The 21,634-nt window shown below is 42.4% G+C and overlaps 1 protein-coding gene across 4 annotated transcripts in view; it reads right to left on the bottom strand.

The window, feature by feature from the left end:
• Positions 1-21,634, bottom strand: part of mon2 (MON2 homolog, regulator of endosome-to-Golgi trafficking) — a 69,626-nt gene that overhangs the window by 16,284 nt on the left and 31,708 nt on the right. For 2 of the 4 annotated variants that reach the window (XM_088923778.1, XM_088923779.1), the window contains exons 12-25: positions 18,570-18,790; positions 15,849-15,930; positions 13,662-13,843; positions 12,557-12,604; positions 10,209-10,321; positions 8,724-8,828; positions 8,229-8,309; positions 8,053-8,126; positions 7,137-7,227; positions 6,241-6,342; positions 4,430-4,540; positions 3,319-3,494; positions 1,785-1,947; positions 670-963 (exon numbers count right to left, since the gene is read on the bottom strand). In XM_088923778.1, coding sequence (XP_088779904.1) covers positions 670-963; positions 1,785-1,947; positions 3,319-3,494; positions 4,430-4,540; positions 6,241-6,342; positions 7,137-7,227; positions 8,053-8,126; positions 8,229-8,309; positions 8,724-8,828; positions 10,209-10,321; positions 12,557-12,604; positions 13,662-13,843; positions 15,849-15,930; positions 18,570-18,790 — 1,843 coding nt within the window. The remainder of the gene's footprint in view (positions 1-669; positions 964-1,784; positions 1,948-3,318; positions 3,495-4,429; positions 4,541-6,240; positions 6,343-7,136; positions 7,228-8,052; positions 8,127-8,228; positions 8,310-8,723; positions 8,829-10,208; positions 10,322-12,556; positions 12,605-13,661; positions 13,844-15,848; positions 15,931-18,569; positions 18,791-21,634) is intronic. The other 2 variants (XM_088923780.1, XM_088923781.1) reach the window with 1 other exon arrangement.

The raw sequence follows: 21,634 nt of genomic DNA, 5'->3' as shown, positions 1-21,634 counted from the left end.
CGGGCGACCATGAACCGTGAGGTACGAGACTACGAGAGCACAGATACCGATTATCGAGTAGCAATAATAATGCACACCGCCAAGTTGGGCCTCTCGCAGCCAGTCTCATGTGGCCAAGTTAGCATTTTAGCCCCAAGACAACCATGTTTGTTTTAATTTTTTTTAATTTAATTGTTTGTGCGCAGTTCAATTTCCTATGTGCGCTGATTTCATAACCTGTGCGCGTGCACACACGTGCAGAGCTTAGGGGGAGCATTGGTTACAGGGTATTTCCTCTCATACCTGGATTTTCATGACTAACAGGTACAGTACACGTGTTGCTACTTGTTATACTTCCCCATTTTCTACTTTAAATAACACATAATAATTTGATATTTTCACCTGAGGAAGTTTTCCCCCCTCTCCCCCTCTCACCTGAGGAAGTTTCCCCCCCTCTCTCCCTCCCACCTGAGGAAGTTTCCCCCTCTCTCTCCCACCTGAAGAAGGCGCCACAGCAGAACCATTGTTTCTTTCTTTACATTTTGGCATGGAATGACCCTTTACCTGCTCCTCTGCAGTCTACGCTGCTCAGTTTTTGGAGTTTTTATGCTCTGAGCCTCACGAAGAGCCTTTTGAACCTACGGCGATGCTGCTAGCAGCCCTGTCGGGACTCCTTCACTGTAGCGCTACCTTCCAGACGACGGTGTGCCAGGTGGCCTGCTGCAGCAGAGTCCCGTGCGCCGTGATGGTGGAGAAGAGCGTCTGGCTGGCGCTCTTCCTCACGGCCGGCCGCGGGTCCACGCACAGCTCCCCGAGCTTGGCGTACAGGCACAGCCAGAGGCAGTCGAAAGGAGGGGCCGGGTGGAAGGGCCGGTTCAGCGGCACGCCCTTCTCCTTGGCCTGCTTCTCCAGCACAGCCTCCTCCTTGTCCAGCTCCTCCTCGATCGTCTCTCCTCTTTGGAAGAAGTAGTCCGAGATGTTCCACTGCAAGACACAAGAAGAGGACATTGGGTCGTCCACCTTTTATCTGTGATATTATTAATAATAATTCCTTACACTTATACAGCACTTTTCTGGACACTCCACTCAAAGTGCTTTACAGGTAATGAGGAATCCCACTACTAACACCAGTGTGCAGCCCCACCTGGATGATGCTCCAGTACTCTCCGCACACGCCAGCTCTCAGTGCGGAGGAGAGTAGAGTGATGAAGCCAGTTCAGAGTTGGGGATTATTAGGAGGTCACGATTGGTAAAGGCCAAGGAGACATTTGCCAGGATACCAGGGTTTCTCTTTTTCAGAAACTTCCTGGGTAGTTTAACGACCATGAAGAGTCACAACCTTGGTTTTACGTCTCATCCGGCCCATTTCTCACAGTATAGTGTCCCTGTCACTGTACTGGGGAATAAGATCTCACATCTGGTCTGATCTGGTCTAAGATCAGCATCTTCACCTGTCAAGATGTTAGTTTGACACCCCTGCTCAAGGGCCAAGAGAAAGGAAAGCTTTTTTAGAAAGCTGTGTGAAGACTTCTTCCTCCTTTTGCTGTGACCTTGGAGAGGTGGAGAAGCCGGTGTGTCTCAAAGACCCTGAAAGCTATATCCATATCCATGGGGGCACAAACCCCTAGCAGGTTCAACCATACTGGATTGGTTTCAGGTAAGGCTTCGGGTGAACAACAACAAACTACGTTGGGGGGTTAGGCGTGGCACCAACAACTGCACCCTTTAAAAAGCATTATGGGTACAGAAGCCTTCACTTGGCGTGATGAGGCCTACTGTAAGTAAAGAAGTATATGAAGACTTACCAGCAGACCTATTGAGGTCAGGCTGATATTCAGCTCTTGGTTCTGCAGTCCAAAGCTGCCAGCGACGTCTACTACGATCTGAAGGCAGGTGCAGGGCGTGGTTGGCAGGAAATCTGTGACCACCAGCTGCAGGCACTGGAAGGCTGTTCGAATTAAGGATTCCCTGGAAGATCAGAAGGGAACAGGCACAGCTTCAGCTTAAGAATCTTTACAACCTCCGCTGTACATCGGGAAAGCTTAGGTCCTCCTATAAACAAACAGCAGCATGGTAATTTTTACTGGACGGAGAATATGCATTTCATTTTTCTGAAAAAAAAAAACTTTTCTTTTTCTTTGTTTTTGAAATCCTTTGGATTAGCCAATTGTGCGTCTTCAGGTCTTGGCTAACAGCTATAAGAAGAAGAGGTTACAAGCGCGAAGAGGCGATTTGGATTATCTAGCCTCATTGGTAAATAGTAGCTAATTAATCCCAGGCTCATTTCTTGGGAGACGGTTTAAAAATATGGCTGGGTCAGCTTGTTTCACACTGTGTGAAGAACTGTCTCCCATTCTTGGTTTTAATTGCTCTTCCACACAGTTTCCACTTGTCGCTTCTCGTCGAGTTTTACTCTCCATTCAGAAGAAATCTGGTGGGTTGAGGCAAGAAGTCCCTGTGCAGTTCGGTGAAAGTTTGAAGAGATGCTTATTCTGTTATGAAAAGGTCTCTTGGTTACTCTGCTTGATCTCTCCTTGTCTGAATTGCCAGAATCGTTTGATAGAGATCTCATATTTTAGCATCATTATATTTAGAATGAACCTTTTCACGTATGAGACAATGGTCGGCCTTGCTCAGCCTAACTGTCGCATAAGTCTCTCTTTGCTCATGCATAGCACACAGAAAAATCCCTCTCACGAGAATCCTAGTTTTTTTGGGGGGTGAACACATCTCTCACCAACAGCACTGTACACCTGCAAGCACCTGAGAGGTCACAGGGGTCGCTGTTGCCACCAAAACATGAGAGAACTCTGGCTGATTAATCCCAAGTCTTCCACTGGCAGAATTCAGGGTAGTTAAAGTTAGACAACCTCCAAACACATAAAAGGCCCTCGATTAAGAGAGAATTATTAGAGATCCTAAATCAATGGTGGAATCATTTTAAAAGCAACATGGTTCTCTCATTTGCCAGCCTTTGTCAATCACATCAGTCTTTACCAAAAGGTTTATCAGAGACAGAAATGTATTTCTAGTCAAGCTGGTTTTTTTTAATAAAAAGAAGAACGTACCTTTACACTAATCAAAAGCTCATGCTTCTTGTGTGACAAACAAACATTTGGGGCTTTACATGCAAAATACACGTTTAAATTCTTAAAGCAAACATTTAGTACAGGGTTCAGCAAGTGTTTTAACTATAGGGCCTTTGAAATACACTATTTTCCATTTTAAGAAAACTGCCGATGATCTGCAAAGATCCACTGTCACTATCTCACTGCACAGACCGCGGGCCAGCCCAGAATTCCATTCGGGATTATCGGGAAAGGTGTCCTCTCTGCTCACCCCTGATCATTGCGGATTGCTCCGATGACTCCCAGCACGAGGGGCCAGCCGGGGCCCAGGCTGTCCCCCTGGCTCTGTAAGATCTGCAGGACACACTCCAGCTGCTTCTGCCTGATGTCGGAGTGCGCAATGTTCGACAGCTCCTTCAGGGGGTTCAGCAAGAGCAAAAGTAGCCTCTGAGGAAACAGCAGCATCGAGACAGAGAGAACGTGTAAGAAGCAAGTCAAGTACTGTATGGAACGTGTTTTACTGGCTATCGTTTCTTGCTAAAGCAAAATAAACTGATTTATAAGTGAAAGGTGTTTTTAAAGCTTCTTCCCCAAGAAACATTTTGTATTCCTGTCTTCTGAAAATTTTTTATTTAGGGACATAGTTCACAGCATTTTACTTTTTTTTTTACAACCAATGTTGTGCCCTGGTTGACTTTGATAGGTTATTCTTCCTGGGAAAATTATCTGACTGAATTATCTGACATATATTAACTAAAACACACACACAAATAAAAAAGTTGAACAGAACTCTTTCTGTCCTTCAAAGAGATAACACCTTTTTGGTACAAATGTCACTGTATCTATTTAGGTTTATAAACAAGGCCTCGCCAAAATCCAAAAACTACATTTCAGACAAAAATGAACCTTTTCCAAACACATACCACACCTAGAACCTTATAATTTCACAGGTATTTAAATAACAATTTTACACATATTTACAGCAAATGTGGAGCAAAGAGCTTTTCAAAGCTTCTTGTATTGTTGCTATTTCTTGAACTGCCCTCTGCCAAGTGTTCTGAACCTTTTTCTTAAATACTAAATTTGCTAGGCAAGCAAATCATGTAAACAAAATGGGAAAATTGCACTGAAAATGTTTCAAAGGAACCACAAAAAAGGCTGTATTCACATAACAAACAGAATTAACTGTTAACACTGTGGGTGGCCGGCATGTTCCTAGACAAATCCAGAGAACTCAAGAAGTACAGAATAAAAAATGTCTGCCATTGACTGATATACTCTGATATCTGGTACAATTCTGCTAAAACAGAAAGATTTCTATGTCCAGATTCAACTCCCGTGCTGTTGTGCATCTGATATCTTTATCCCCCCTGGATCTGCACCTGGTTCTGTGACAGGGGAGGGTCATGCCTGTAGGCCAATCCAGCTTTTATCAACGAAGTTACTGCTTCCGCGCCCCATTCTCTCATTCTGGCGTTTGGGTGCTGACAAACCTGGAAAAAGTTAGAAAAATTAAATATATACTGAGCGTTTGCTTAAAGAGAAAAGGGGGAGAAAGAGAGAATATCGCTCAAATGTAGATTTTGACTTTTTGGTAGACTGTACCATTACAGGACAGAAGATAATGTCAGTGACTGAACAGCGGCTTTCGACACACACAGCATTCTGGGAAACGTGTCACCATAGAGATCTATTCCTGCTAACGAACAGCTCCATTTGAAGAAATCGTCAAGCGTTTAGAACAGAGTTCTAAAAGAGTTCTGTCCACTGCTTCTGTTCAATAGAAGAAACCTGAATTATCTCTACCAAAGAGAAGCTGAATAGGCAATTTGATAAAACTGAACTCGAATATTTGTAGTGTAGATGTTCTATATATATAAAATATGATCCCCATAGAGATGTGTACAGTAGTTAGACTGATGCATGTCAGTGATCCTTCATGAGAATGTTAGACTATAATGCTTTTCTAATGTACTTGGATTACTATTAAATGTCAGACAGTTGACCAGATTTTATAACTGGTGTAGAAATTGCTGTGTTGCATTTTGTTTTTTCGTTAAATCTAATCAGTAACGTCCAAGACTAATAATGTAATAAAAGGTTTGTTGAACTTTTGTGTTTCTTTTTAACAGTTTTTTTTACACAAAAACAAGACATTCAGACACTATTAATTGATTTAACTTCATTTTACAACTTCAGTAACAGATCAGGGTAATTTCTCACAACATGCAATCATTTTGTGCAACCATTTGTGAAGAAAAATTCATCGCAAAGCAGAAATTATTCACAGTAATGACAGCCATCAGATCTAAGGACCATATGTTTTGAAAGTCTGATTTAAAGCATAGTGAAAGATTAAAGAAAAAAAATGAAATTATGCCTTTTCTCAGCAAAAATAACCTGCATCAGATGGTTTACACAGGGAATGTGCTATGTCAGTAGTACTCAACAGCACATAGGTTGAGGCATGGTGCATTTATTTTTATTACAATCAACATGTTTTATTATCTCATCTTTAAACATAAAATCGTGATTTAGAAGTTCAGTCCTTTTCTAAATCTATAAACTCAAATAAAACTGGAAATATAGTTTTCCAGGGTGCACTCCTGTAACATTTGTTTGAGAGGAAATGAAGGGGAAAATGTGAGAACTGCAAGGATCCAAGTTATAAATGTATCATTAAAACAAAAGCCATATTAGAATCCTTATCTCCCCTTCACAAAATGTTGTGTAAATTACACAGCAGAGAATGAGGCAGGTTAAAATCTTGTTTGGTAACAAAGAGATGAATTAGGTGAAGCTTTGCTGAAGTTCTGTATCTTACCTTCTGTATTAAAGACACGGATGCAAAACAGAAGAGAGAGAAACAACAAGTAAATGGCCAAAAATTGTGGTTTCACTAAGGAAAAAAGCTCTGTAGAAAAAGGAGTGCTGACAACACGACAAATCAATTCAAAAGCAGGAAAAACATTGTCAAGTAAAACATAACAGGCAAAGACTACAAAGCAGTACTTAACACCCAGCTTCAACTCTAAACTACATGTCTAAATGTTATTTTCCATTTGTTTTCCTTCAGTAAAATTGATTAAATAAAACATGCTCCAAATTAACCTTAGCACGAGAGTTTAAAGAGTCCAGTTTATTTTTGCCTTGGCAATGCGTCCCAGTTTTTTTGGCCCTGAACTAATTTTACCTCCAAGAGATGGCCAGTCAAAGGTCTCCAGAGAATTTCGATACGGTCCATGTTCACCAAGCCTGTTTCTAGCAGCTTAGCCACAGCAAACAGAGAGGGTTCCTAGAGAAAAGCGAGGGACATCTTTGAAGCTGGTGTTCAAGAGTGACCGAACACAAAGAGACTGAGACTCCACATTGGGTGGGGATTTTATTTAGCTCATTTAAAAAAAAAATCTGTGCTGCGCTCACAATCTGTACTGTGAAAATACAAGGCAAGGCTCATTGTAAATCTAATCTGCCAGACATACTGGGACACTTACTGTATATCATTAATGGACAAATTTAGTGTCCCAGTGACAGTAGGTGTAAAGCTATCAAAGACAAATGTTTGTGATCCTGTCTTGCAGTAGTAATGTGGGCTATCAGGACCAAGATGACCACTAGCACTCATCCTAACACACTTTAACAGATGAGAAATTAATACTGGATCTAGGAATCCACTGCAACATTCAATCATTCACTACCACGTGTGCCTGGCAGAACTCACTAACGCACTGTTGTCATAAAACTAGGATTGTACAAACTCCACACATCATTCACACCAAATGACAACTTTAACACTTTTGTGCTTGCTGCACGCTGACAACTACACAGGACGTATTTTGATTAGTCTGACATTTCGATTTGTAACAAAACTATCATAGGATCTACTGCATGATTTCACTAAAGAGGATGCCTCAATGGATAATTTTTTAAAAAAAGGATACAAGATACAATTAGTTGAACACTACCGATATCGAGAATACAATATAATTTGCACTGGTTTAATGGTAACAAGACGCTATGGTATAGCCAGTCCCATTCGCTGACACAGAAAGGCAGTTCAGAAAAAAAACATTTTATATCAAACTTCACCTTGTTATTCCCGTAGGCCATATCCATAGCTTCCATGGACAGGGAACACAAAGCGTTTATCAAGTGATGCAGAGACACATCGTCAAGGTATCTGCAAACACAGACAGAAGATGGTGGCGAAAATTAATGCATATCAAGAAGGTAAGATATTAAAGGTCAGACGCCCTCTCTCTGGAACTAAAATACTACAATATTGACATTCCAAGTGTGCCTTTTATATAATGTGGTGCTGTTGTTAAATATTGGGTCATAGGCTGCAAATGTCTAAGCACGATGAATAAATACACACTAAAAGTAATATTTTGCCCAAGAAGCCGCCACACTGCTGCTCTGGCATGTGTGCTGGTGTGTGACGACCATAAAACGACACTCTCCGAGACAGTTTAGGAACGCACCTCGGTCTACTGACTTGTCTCGGAAGCAAAAGGAAAACCTTTACACCTTCAAAGTTCCAGACTTGAATATTACTGAAAATCTGTGCGGAGAGCTCAAAACACGCAGTGCATGCAAGAAGATCAAAGAATAAGTCCAAGCTAGAAGAAGCTCTTGCTAAGTACTAACTAACAGGGTGGCGAAACATTTGCATGTGCCTTTATTCACAAAACTGTAAATAAATACTAATTGTGCATTACAATTTGCAGAAAGATGACATGTTTAAGCTTGTACCACACAGAGGTTGCGTCAACTTCTTTTTACTCAGAGATTTACTGAAACATACAGTCTGACCAGGGGTGCCTAAACCCTTGCATACAACTGTATAGGTAACAGATCCTTCATAATTACACGCTGGAACCATATCGGCTGTAACCAGCACATAAAAGCACTTGTGGAAACTAATGGACGAGTATGAACACTTTCTCTCGACTAGCAATCTAAAGTCTGTAAGAGCACGCAAGCATATAAAAAATATCCTTACTGTGAACTTTCAAACAGTCTTGAAAGAATGTTGGAGATGACAGGCAAATCAGTCATAACGGCTGTGGTTAACACCTAGAGAGAACAGAAAAGGAGTTTTAAACTTTCAGAAGGGCTGTGGGGGACACACTCCTCCTCAGGAGGACGAAGATGACTGGTCGGTGGGCGGGCGGTTACCGTGCTCGGCCCCTCCACGGCCCGGCCCGGCTTCAGCGCTCCTCCGCTTCCAGGTTTCAGGCCCAGAATCCACACCAGGTGCTGGAACCAAAGCAAAAGTGATGCCAAACGTTGCCAACAAAAACACAAATAAACCAAAGAAGAATTTGACCCCACCCCTCAAAAAAAACACAGTCTAGGATTCCACCCTTGTTAAATTGCTCTGGTTAAAAAAAGCCGCTCATTTTACAGTTTCAAGAAAATGTAGAATTAAAAAAAAAAAGATGACAGACTGACACAAACCATAGTTAAATCCAAACCACTTGGGCTGTGTTTTTTTATTGCCTCTCCCCTCTTTATTTCCAAACTGGCCAAGCCCGGTGGTGTTTCAAAAGTGTACTCGTACACTTTGATAAGCTGGCAAGCCCTGCTTACCTGTTGCAAGACATCTATGCAGAAGAATACCATTTCAATTCCAATTAACCTCTCTTAACCGGACCACTGATTACAAATTACCTGCAGAGTGGCCAGCACCAGCTGCCAGGACGTCCCGAGAACAGAGCCGTGACAGTGCGCTAGATTCAGCAGGGTCCTCATACACTGGATGTTTTTAGCAGTAAGCTAAAGAGAAGAGACTCAAGTCAGGAATCATGGCTCAACTAGATGGCAATTTTCCCACCCGAGAACTGCAGAATCCCAGTGCCAAATAGCAGAAATGAATTTTGTTTTTCTTTCATTCTTGTACACTTCGAACCTTTCATGGCTGTGAGTGAAGCATCTTCTTTTACGAATGTTAGAATCTCCATATCAAGAATCCAACAACCTTTCGCAAATTGCAATTATACTGCACTTTAATTTATCCTCCATTTCAATTTTTAACCTGCACTGACTTATTGGACATATGCAAGCCGACATATTAAAAATCTCATTCTAAATTCCTCGTATACGGTATGTTTGGTTGGTCCGATGTTGACAGAGGAGGTAGCAGTAGTGGAGTCTCACTCTTTTGTTATTTTTCCAGTATAACCACCCATGGCGTAAGTCTATTCAAATTTCTACTGGCTTCAAGCTCAATGGGATCTAGAAATAAGTCCAACTTAATGCTGGATACTTCACAGAGTATTGTTTAATAAAAATCAGGCTGCTACCATTCTTTGAGTGAAAACAAACTACAAATACTGTACAAATACAAACTGGGAAACAATGAGCAAGAGGCTACTTATGTAAAAGCTTTAGGTGTTTAATGCTGACAATTCCATTTGCATCTTCTAAACAATGTGAAGAAGAAATAAAAAGGCAAACATTGTGCGGATATATCATTAAAAGAGTTGAACTCGAATCCCTAAGTAAGGCTTTATTTGGAATATTGTGCCCGATTTTGGTTGTTGCATATAAAACAAAGATATTGCTGCTCTGGAATCTGTTCAGAGAGGAGCAAACAGATACACTCCAAGGCTTAAGGGAATGTCTTACACCGACAGGCTAAAAGAACTGAACCTTTGTTGTCTTGAACAGAGAATAGTATGAGGGGACGTTATTAGTATTCAAAATCTTCAATGACATTGACAAAATCAACCCAGCAGATATCCGCAGAATCAACAGGGAAACACAAATCAGAGGATTCAAGTGGAAACTAGATGAAAGTGCATTTAAAACTGAGAAAAAGAAGCACTTCTTTACTCAAAGAATTGTGGGAGTATGGAACACGCTGCCCAGTAGTGATGTTGAAGGCCATTCCCTGGTTCTTTCAAGAAATAGGAAATGGGAGACCTCCGGGGAAAGTTAATGTTGCTGCTGGAAGACGTGTTAGTGGGGCCAGTAAGGGGCGCTCACCCTGTGGTCTGAGTGGGTCCTAATACCCGTTTAGTGATGGGGACACTATACTGTAAAAAAGTGGTGATGGAGGGGAGTCCCCATTACCTGTAAAGCGCTTTGAGTCGAGTGTCCAGAAAAGTGCTATATACTGTATGTGTAACGATTTTAAGTGTGAGGCAGCCTTACCACGACTGTGCCTTGAGGCTGGACAGTGAGAGGCTGTCCCACCGCCACCACCTGCTGATGAGACTCACTGGAGGGACTGATGATCTGGACACTGTGCCCCTGGATGGAATACGCTGCAACACAAGACAACAGCTTTAACAGTGCTGTCCAGGTCCTCTAGAAGAAGCAGGCAGCTAAAACACTGGAAACACTCAGTCTACCAGAACTGCTCTACCGCACAACTAGTTCAGCAGCGAAGCAAAGGAGTTCCCCCCCAAAAAAACTTTGAAAATGGGCAAAACACTGTTAAAACTAATAAATACCCAAGCGCTGAATGTTAAGATTAGCTATGAATGGAAGTGCTTTCCTTTTTTTTCCCCTTAAATAACATTTGGGAGTCTTGTATCGCCTCCAACTTCAACACAAAGGTGTACATTGAGCAGACAGGCGATATTACTGATGTCTGACAACAGTCTGCTGCATTCTCGCGTCTAGTAACCCCAGTGACTCCAAGCTCGGTGAATTCCTGAGCCGTGTGGATTCAGGGAAGGATCCCTAAAACTAACTCACGTCCTGTCAGATTCATATGGACTGGAGCACAGGGAGGCAGCTTAAAATAGGACATTACCAGTCAAGGAGTGGTTTGTATACAAATAAGTATTTTTAATGAGTCAGTAATCCCAGTTACTTTTTCCACCATTTTTTCAAAAATGAGAATTTGTTAAGAAGCATCAGCTTGTGAAAATGGAAACCATTGGAAAAAAGGATGTGAATTGTGACTGATGTGAGAACTGTTGAGCTAAAAATGCCTGGACTGGAGCTGTGAATGCTTAATTATTTTTTACGATGACACAATACAAATGGCAATTATTGCACAGTTATGTTTCTGGTGTAATACATTTGTAATCAGCGTTTGAGGACCCTGTGTATTACAGTTTCAATGAAGCTAGACTAAATCTAAATCTTTAAACCTAAGAAGAAAAGAATTGCACACCCAGATTGCATACCCAATTAAACAGTTTACATTAAAACAAAACAGCATCAAGCATAGCATAACGTAACTCAATAAGTGTTTTATTAACATTTGTCAAGATGAACAAAATGCCTTTGAGAATGCTGCCTTAAAGATATTTAGCACTAAGATGTATCTTTCCAGTAACGTACCTTATGAAATAGTTCACCAAACAAAATTAAATACTATTCATCAGAATATGGTGATAGCAATGATAAAACATCACAAAAATCTTGATTTAAAAACTACAGAAAGATAGCTGCTGAACTGAGTAACAGCCAGATTGTGCTGTGCTTCCTGTAAATGGTGTTCCCTTAGTGCGCAAATTCACAGAGGCTTTTAAATCTGAAACTGATTTTAATTTCTTCCCAACTCATTAAAAAAAAAAAACAACAACTGCTGGTTAGAATATTTGGAAGAAAAAAACAAATATGACTGAAGTTAGATTATCGCTTTTTACATTTAAAATGGCGCAGATCTAGCTAGCTAGAGTTCACTTTTCATAAAGAACAATCAAGCCCTAACGATCATTTATCCATCCGTTTTCTATTCCGCTAATCCAGTACCAGGGCCAAAAGAGAGGTCGGAGCCTAACCTGGCAAGCAATGGGCACAGGGGCAGGATACACCCTGGATGGGACGCCAGCACATCACAGGGCACACACAGACACAAACATGCACACGCTCACACCAGGGACAGGGTTCACAGAAGCCTATTAACCGTCCAGTTACGTCTCTGGCCTGGACAACCGCAGTTTCAGAGCCAGGACAGGGAAAATAGACAATGACTACTGCAAGTGGTAGGGTTTGGAGGGTCTCTTTTATGGTGCAAATCCAGCCATACCAACCACTTGAACAGTAAATGGATTGAAAAAGGACCATCATCATTTAAAGAACTTTTATAAGTTGGGAGAGTGTGTACTCATTGTAAGATTGCGATACATTGGGCAATAAAGTTTATTTTGTTAAAAACAAATGTCTTTGGCCTGCGAGAGAGAACTGAAAGACCGTCAGAAACCCCTGTCTTATGATAATTTGGGGGTGGAAACATAAAATGTCTCACACCTGTTCCACAAGCACCACCGTCAACTGCTAACGGGCACAGCAGCCGCCCAGCAACTTGCAAAGCAAAGATCATTCAGGCAAAGGGCTCAACGCACTGCTTTTCACAACGAGCGCTAAAAGGGCAGCTGTTGGGAGCGAGGATGGAGTGTGTTCATGCCTTGCAAGTTATAGCTTTTTCACGGGGACAACTGAAAAGTTCGACACTTGTGGGGGGGGAAACAAAGCAACCGTCTGAGGCAACATGATTCTTCCACTTGGGTTGACATTCAATAGGCAAACAGACGATCAGTTACCATTGTGAGATGCTGAAGTCACAGCCTTCCCACAGATGTAGTCGGTCACTGTGTGTCAATGAAAAAGAATAACACTTGTTTATTGCTTTTAATTCTCTTTAAAGAGGAAGCTATTGCGAATACAGGCACTAGCATGCACACAGTGTTTCATATATAGTCCTCATTCATATACGGTTGTCATTAGGAACAGTGTGCGTTCCTATAACTTTAGGCACCCAAAGAAACACATGAAATAACATTTTTTTACTACTAAACATGAGAGAGAAATACTGGCGTTAGACTAAATAGCTGCTGTTGGCGTGCATGTAAAATGTTTAATGGAACCTGATAACATACTTCTGCACAGTAACTGCTCAGTTCCTTCCACGTACAGACTGTATGAAGCATTTTCATCAGATCTGAACCTCAAAAATCCCTTGCAAGCCTTTTCTCAAGATCAAGCACCTCATGTTTTGCTACCACAGCCTGCCACATATCCTTGTCCAACTTCTGTCTTCACAAAAGGTTTTCGGAATTCCTCCGTTAAAATGGCAAAGCGATGGAAGTCCAGGCATTCTGCCTGGTCAGGGGGGTGGGTGGGAGCTAACTCTTAAAGAAGTCCGAAAAAGATCTCGAGCGAGTTTGGCACAAAAGCCTCTCGAATAAACAAATCATTTCATAAACGTTGACAGAATTTCACTAGGAGGGAAACACACTGAGAACACTGTATTTTAAGCTTTATCCCTGTGCACGCAATTCAGCATTATTAGGGGACTCACATTGAGACAGAAAAGCGCAGCGTTAAGAGTGTGTGGCAAGAAACGTCTTCTAAGTCGGAATAAACAGGCGTTTCACGACTGCTGGAGAATCAAGCCCACTGTGCCCACTTTCTTCACCTTGAGTATCGTGCAGTCAGCCTTTGAGACAACATAGCTCCTGTCTTGATTTGTAAAACCGTGTTTGAAACTTAAAGACTTACTTATCTCGGCCTGTATGGCCCCTCCCTCGCTCACTCATGCATCATGCAGACGGCACTGTGAAGTGACTCTCGGACTGTGTCTCCAGCCCCGGACACCAGCAAGGTAAGGGAGCAGACCGGGGGGGGGGGGGGTTAAGGGGTGCTTACACTTGTTGGAGAGGTTGGAGGCCGAGCTGCTGAGGATGGTGAGGGCGTAATGCGGCGGCAGGGAAGCTTTGCAGATGGCGGTGATGAAGGCGTCTCTCGGGGTGACCAGGCCCAACTTCCCGCACAGCACCGCCATCATCATCTCCGCCTTCAGGATATTCTCCGTCGCCGTTTCGTCGGTGCTGGGGCCGCAGGGAAGAGTCGTTAGAAGAGAGAAGGACACCCCCACAGACGGGAAATTAAAGACGGGCAGGTTCGTGGAGCAAAGCTGAGGACCTTTGATGAGTTTGAGCGCTTAGGCTCCAATCAATAATTCGCCGATGGGTACCAACGGGCATGGGCACCTCTGGAGCTGTTCTGCTCATCTTTATCGATGACGTCACCGCAGCAGAATTAATTCTGACGTTTACCGAAACACGTCAGGTAGTGTTCTCATGTTTTGTAGAGAAAAGTTCTCACTTTTCTCCCCCCTTCCCTCCGCTAAGCGTTATAGGAGCTTAAAGGCACGAACTTCCAGATTCAGAGACAGTTTCTTCCCACAAGCTGTCCGATTACTGAACCCTACCACTGCCTCACACTGCTCGTTTGACTTTTTTTGAAGCTGTATGTTAGTTAACTTGTTGTTGTTGCTGCTGCTCTTGTTCTGTTTTTGGCGATTCCTTAAATGTCTTTGTCTTGGAGCGTACATGCAAATAAGCATTTGCTTGCACTTGTGCAGATGACAAATAAACTGAACTGAGGCAAATACTTCCAATCCATTTTGAGTGGAGCTTCACCCCGCAGCGTCATAATGACCCAAACCATTCGGCTAAAACTACCAAGAAGCTCGCCAGGAGAAACGAGCAGCAAGTCTTGGGTTGGCCAAAGCCATCTCCAGATCTAAATTCTGTCGAGCATGCATTTTACACATGAAAGAAAAATTCAGAACATCCCAAGAATAAGCCAGAAATCAAAGTGGAAGCAGGCAAGCTTCTCAAATAATCACAGAAAGTTTGGTGAGCTCAATGGAGTGGAGATTTCATGCAGCTACTGCCTCAGGGGGATAGGAAACAAGATACAGTTTTACACTCTGAAATGTACATATTATAGTGAATGTGTCCCATTATGGTCACTAGAAATGAATGTGTTGAACACAGTTTTGGTTCAAATTTGTTCAAATGTATGGACAGAATTACTGCTCACACACATACTTCCTCTCCACTGGTTACCCCAAGATGTGACGATATGTAAAAAGCTCCTGTAGGTCCCACAGTAAACTTTTCCAGGTAGAAAGACTAAGTTACGTGTCTGAAAAGCATGTAGTGCAGCAAGATGAACACCGAGGAATAATCATCACACACTCCACCACGACTCTGTTTTGTAGTCACATCTGTATATCTCCTCACTGAAAACTGCGAGTAATCTGTAGTGCTATCATGTCAAAGACGCACCCACGCGATTCTATTATTTGTATTCCTTACACTGTATTTTATTTTGTGTTTAATTACTAAATACTACAGGGTAAAGAAGTGTACAGTCTTCATAAGTTTTTAAATATCAGTATATCAGTATTAAAAAGATACTTGTATTTATTCTCTAGTTGATTTACTGTACTGTATATTTCAAGTGTATGTATTTGGCGTGTAATTATTCTAATTACAGGGTTTTTGAAATGTTTAAATTTAAAAAGCAGAGACAGCTCAGACAAATGAGGGAGGACTGCTGAACCTGGGGGAAGGTGTATATTATACTGCATGAATTATTATCTAAATTAAATACTGATTTTCATTATATAATATACAGTATATTATAAGGAACAAGTAATAGGTTTATTCCATGCTGAAAAAAAGAAGAAAGAAAACACAACGTTTCAGCCATGGAGCCTTCTTCAGGTGTTTTTTTCAGCATGGAATAAACCTATTACTTGTCCCTTTGCAGCCTACGCATGCTGACGCAGCTCCCCACCTGAACTACTACAGTATATTATATATTATCCTGTATATAATCATAACTTTCATTTATAAAGTGTCTTTCCAAACCAAAAGATGTTGTACATAGTGATAAAAAAGACAAGACAAAGACTGTTGGTACCCATGTGCCGTATGGGCAGCTGCTTACACTCTCTCACACACACACACACACACACACACACACAGGCACAGACACAAAGCTCGGCGGAAAACCCGCTGCAGCTCCCACGAGAGATACCTGGCGTCCAGCAGGAGGGAGAGGGCGGCGAGTAGTCCACACCAGCAGGCGCTCACCATCTCTTCCCAGACCACCTGGGTCCCTGCAACACAGGGACAGGGTCGGGCCCCACTTTCATTTCTCGAAAACACAGAGCAAGAAGAGTTACAAACCAGAGGAGGTCAGTCGGCCCATCGAGCCCGTTCAGTCGTTAGTAGTTAACTATCAAATCTTGAAAGAAACCAGGGCATTTGTTTCAATATCATCGCGGGGTAGCTTGTTCCATACTTCCCAAACTCTCAGGGTAAAGAAGTGCCTTTTGGTTTTACATACACTTCCCTGTACTGTAGTTTCCACTTACGCCCTCTGGTTTATAAATGTCAACTTAATGTAATGACTTTTTTTCTGCATTTTACTACATGGAAAAACTACCAGTAAGGGCGGCATTGGTGGCACAGTGGTTTGCATTGCTGCCTAGCAGAGCTGCAGCCCTGGCTTCAAGTCCAGATGTAGGGTGCTATCTGTGTGGAGTTTGTATGCTCTCCCCATATTTGTGGGAGTTTCCTCCGGGTGCTCCAGTTTCCTCTCACAGTCCACAGACATGCTTGTAGGTTAACTGACTTCCAGGAACATTGTCCCTGGTTTGAGTGTGCGTTTGTGTCTGTCTGCCCTGTGATGGACTAGCATCCTGTCCAGAGTGTACCCTATCTCGCACCCATTGCATGTTGGGATAGGCTACGGCTCTCCTGCAACCCTGAATTGGAAGAAGCAGTTAGAAAACAGACAGATGGATATTTGTCTGCTACACTGTGTCTGTGTGTTGGCCCTGCAATGGACTGGCATCCCATCCACGGTATATCTTGCCTTGTGCCTGTTGCCTGCCAGGATAGGCTCTGCCTCACCCGCGTCCCTGAATTGAGTAGAAGCAGTTAGAAAATGGATGGATGAACTACCAGTAAGTCCCAATTAATTTAGCAAATTTTGACTATTTTTTTAAGTTGAGTGTGCGTGCTTGTACGTAAAAAAAAACCCTTTTGACATTTTTCTCATGCAACACAGAAACAAACCATTAGAGGGCACCAAAGTGAGTCATGTAGCATTCAGGTGGACATACTGTAAGGATTCTTGTTTTCACGATTTCCCAAGTACATACTTCTTTTCCAGACACAATTACTGTGTTGTGTTGATCTTAAAGTTGATCCTAGTATAAATAATTCAAGGCCATCTGGGTTTTGGGACATTCCCCATAAATCATTGCAAATTGTCATTTGTAAGAAGTGTATAGAACTATTTTGTGCTCAGCTAATCTCTTTCTGGATATGGAGAAAGACAAGTTAAATAAGTGAAAGAATAAAATGTGTGTTGAACACAACTGAGGATGATGGGTCAGTGTCCTCTGGGTGGTCTTGTTTTCAAATCAGGCAGGTCACAAAAACTTATATTTTCCCTTAACGGACAATCACTTCAAAACAGATACACATACAGCACTTTCCTTGAGTAAAAATATACTCAAAGCACTTGTACCTTACATCTTTTTTTAGGGATCAATTTGGAATAACAATCACAAGCCACAAAATGGGACAGTAAAACACTCCCCTGCAGTTGCAAATACATTGCTGCCTCAGCATAAAGAAATTCATGAGTTTTCTAAGCATTTCATTGCACATAAGCATTTCCTTGAACTTGTGCATATGACGAACAAAACGAACTGAACTTTTCTCTAATCTGCTCCAGAATGCGTACTTCCTGGAAGGCTTGCTGATATTAATAAATATTTAGCTGCATGTAAACTAAATCTATGTAATAGAAATATCTTTTATAACACTGCTGTAGCACTTACACTCAATGTTGAGGCTAAAAAAACAAACAGCTTATCGCAGGGAGAACTAAATTAGCCGTAGAAACCCGACTTAAATGGATTTTAAGCAATTTAACAAATAACTGAAAGCTGTAAAAGAAATAACTGAAATAACTAAACATAGTCAGGAATAGCTACTCTGTCACGATTGCTTCTAAAGATCCATTCATGTTAACAATAGATGGTGACCGGAGCTGTACTCAAACTATAAAACTTCCTGCAGATCTGCCCGGATTCAGATCGCCACGCCAGAGACACCTTGCGTGTGTCCTCTTGTGTTCTCTGGAAAATGGCCTTTTTCGTCACCCTGCACAGCACTGAGGGAAGAAGAGCCGTGAAGTCACCGCTCAAAAGAGCAAACGGCTTCGAACCTGAACCTAGTGTCATTGTGAGACTTCAGTGTGGCTCTCGACTTGTGTCAGCTTGTCTCCGTTTTACTTGGGCTTTGGAACGTCAAAAAGATTAGAGACAAGCTCCTAATTCATTAATTCATTAGGGCGAGGGAAAGTTCCTGCCAAACATGTTCTCAAAGAGATGCATCAACGTCACAGGAGGTGGTATCGATATGGAGTTTCATCTGACTTAAAGGGGAACTGCAGTCTCAATTTCTCAGTCCGGTTATTTTCTCTGTAACAAAATTAATTAATTGACATTATAGAAAAATGTCACAAATTTCAAATTAAACACGGAACTGTGAACTTTGTGTAAGTCGCCATGTTGACGCAACTCGCATTCAAGTTCCCACGAATTAGCCCTTCCCGCTCACTAGTCACCATACTGACTAATGTAATGTACAAGCGAATAAGTATAGATCGTGCAGTACACACTTCAAACACATCTGAAGCGAATGGCTTCAAAGAAACAAAACGGTGAAAACCACGCACCAGACTCCTGCTCGCCAGGCTGCGCCTGCTGCTCCGGAGGCTGTTTCTGGGGGGCCGCTGCCTCCGCGCCCCCGCGCCCGGCCTCCGCCTCCTCCTTTCCCAGCTCCCTCTCGATCATGGAGGTGATGCCTCGCACCAAGTCCAGCAGGCAGGTGAAGGCCACGGACATCGCATAGCCCTCCGGGATCGACGGCGGCTCCACCTTGTCGAGCATTTCCAAGCTAGGAGGGAAAAAGCCGCGGAAGAAACTTTCAGCGACGCGAACCACAACAGGAACAAACGGGGAGATTTTTTTTTTCTTTCCGTGCACCCAAAACTATCCTCCTTCGACTGCGCCTAAAGAAACCTGAGGTATCTCCAGTACCTATGTTTGCCCTGCAAGGAGCTGAAAACTGCATTCTTCTACTGAAGCAACGTCTGCCATGCTCTTACTAAGCTACAGTACACTAAAGCCAAGCCCAGCTGTGACTGCTGTACCTCTCTCTAACTACAGCTACCAGAGTTCAATAAGTAATTTGACAGGTCTCAGTTCTCATCACACTAAGTACTTCAGATATTGTCATTTATTTTAGTCAGATGTAACAGACAAATATCCAATCTATCCGTTTTCTAACCAATACTTTCAATTCAGTGTCATGAGGGAATGGTTAGACCCTGGACGGGACACCAGTCCACACACAGACACAGACATACACACATTCACACCAGGGTCAGTTTCCCCAGAAGCCAATTCATGTGCCAGTATTTGGACTTCGGACTCTGGGGGGAAACCCCCATGAACACACAAGGAAGGAGAACATTCAAACTCCACACAGACAGCACCTCAGGAATTGAACCCAGGGGCCCCAGCGCTGCGAGGCAGCAATACTAACCACTGCGCCACCATGCTGTGCCGGACAGGTATCATTGGATCGATTAGTTTTATTTTTTCCCACACAGTTAATATTACCATAGATGACTCATGTATAGATTCATGATGTTAATAATAATAATAATTGCTTACACTTATATAGCACTTTTCTAGACACTCCATTCAAAGAGCTTTACAGGTAATGGGGACTCCCTTCCACCACCACCAGTGTGCAGCCCCACCTGGATGATGCGACAGCAGCCATAGTCCGCCAGTACTCTCCCCACATATCAGCTCTCAGTGGGAAGGAGAGCAGAGTAATGAAGCCAATTCACAGATGGGGATTATTAGGAGGCCCTGATTGGCAAGGGCCAATGGGAAATTTGGCCAGGACCCTGGGGTTACACCCCTACTCTTTTCAAGAAATGCCCTGGGATTTTTAATGACCACAGAGAGTCAGGACCTCAGTTTCACGTCTCATCTGAAGGATGACGGCTTTTTACAGTATAGTGTCCCCGTCACTATTCTGGGGCATTAGGACCCACACAGACCACAGAGTGAGCGCCCCCTGCTGGCCCCACTAACACCTCTTCCAGCAGCAACCTTAGTTTTCCCAGGAGGTCTCCCATCCAGGTACTGACCAGGCTCACACCTGCTGAGCTTCAGTGGGGCTGCCAGCTAGGAGTTGCAGGGTGATACGGCTGCTGGCTTCAAAAGAGCTCACTGTTGGCAGCAGCATGGGGAATTTGTTATTGATAATATGACTTCCTAACAAGCACATTTGGCAAACTAGCTCTGCATTGAGAACCATGATCAGAGTTGCTGCTGGCATTAGTGACAGATCAAATCTGCAATAAGGCACTGCATTCAAAATATCCCTCACTTTTATAAAAATGAACACCAGATATGATCTTCAGGTTGATGCAATCCATCAATATAAAAAATTGAAACATAAAAAAACAATATTAGAGTCTCAATGGTGAAACAGGACTCTTAATACATCTACTGCCCTCCCACTTAGCTTGTACAGTAAGTGGGTTGGCTGAGCTAACGAAGCTAGGAGGATAGGACTCCCCTTGGGCTGGTATTTACCTGACCTCACTTCGGTGACCTTCCACTCAGCCCACATCAATTACTCTGTCCACACATCACAGAACTAACCAACGTCCTTACTTTCTATGAGTCACCCTGCAGGCATCACAAGCGGAACTTGAGCAACCGATGTGAAAGCCGTATGTGAAGCAGGGCTCTTAGTCTAATATAATTCATATCATGCAGCTATGTGATTATTTTAACTTCATGTAAAATAATATAAATATCTATGCAACACAGCATACAGCTCAAATAAAAGATATGATAAGGTGCTAGTTGAACAAAAAAAAAGTCAGGACCAGTATTAGAGGCTCAAGTCAGAAATGTGAAACTATTTAAATATGAGCTACACCATGCACACAGCTTCAATACGGTGTGAAAAATTAGGAAATAAGCCCCACCCCCTTCCACATACACAAGCACCCAGATTTATTTTTCTATATATATAAGAAAAAGGCTGTGTGCCCAAGTAAACTATCCAAACTTGTGCGATATTTTGTGATTTGAAATGAACATTTTTTTACGGAAGTTTATTAGCACCAAGGAAAAAAAATCTCAATTGCAATATTATCTCGTATAATATTTTGCATTTATGTCCGTGGTGTTAATAGATATCCCTACATTTTCACACTAATATAACATGTAAAATTCAAATTTGGGCTCCAGAAAGTGTGAACAATCAGAACTGGCTACAGCAAAGCATGAACAGGAGATCTAATCAATGATTATTATTTTAGGCCATTTGACCTTCAGGCTGTTTCTACAGGTTGCCTGAGAGAGGTTGCACAGATTTTAATGACTCAGTTTTCACTTGTCCCCTTGTATCATCTTCAATTATCCTGTCAAGCTGAACTGTTCGAGAGCTGGTGTCGTTTAAATGTTTTGAGACTTCAGCGTGGCTCTCAACTTGTCTCAGCTTGTCTCCATGTTACATGGGCTTTGGAATGTCAAAAAGATTAGAGACAAGCTCCTAACTCATTAATTCATTAATTAATTCATTAGGGCAAGGGAAAGTTCCCTTCAAACATGCTCTCAGAGAGATGCATGAATGTCATAAGAGGCGATATCGATATGCGGCTGCAGTCTCATCTCACTAAATGAGGAACTGCAGACACAATTTCTC

This window comes from Atractosteus spatula, chromosome 8 (genome assembly GCF_055471065.1).
Source record: "Atractosteus spatula isolate fAtrSpa1 chromosome 8, fAtrSpa1.hap1, whole genome shotgun sequence".
In the NCBI taxonomy this organism is placed as follows: Eukaryota; Metazoa; Chordata; class Actinopteri; order Semionotiformes; family Lepisosteidae; genus Atractosteus; species Atractosteus spatula.
This window is presented reverse-complemented; position numbering and strand designations above follow the sequence as displayed.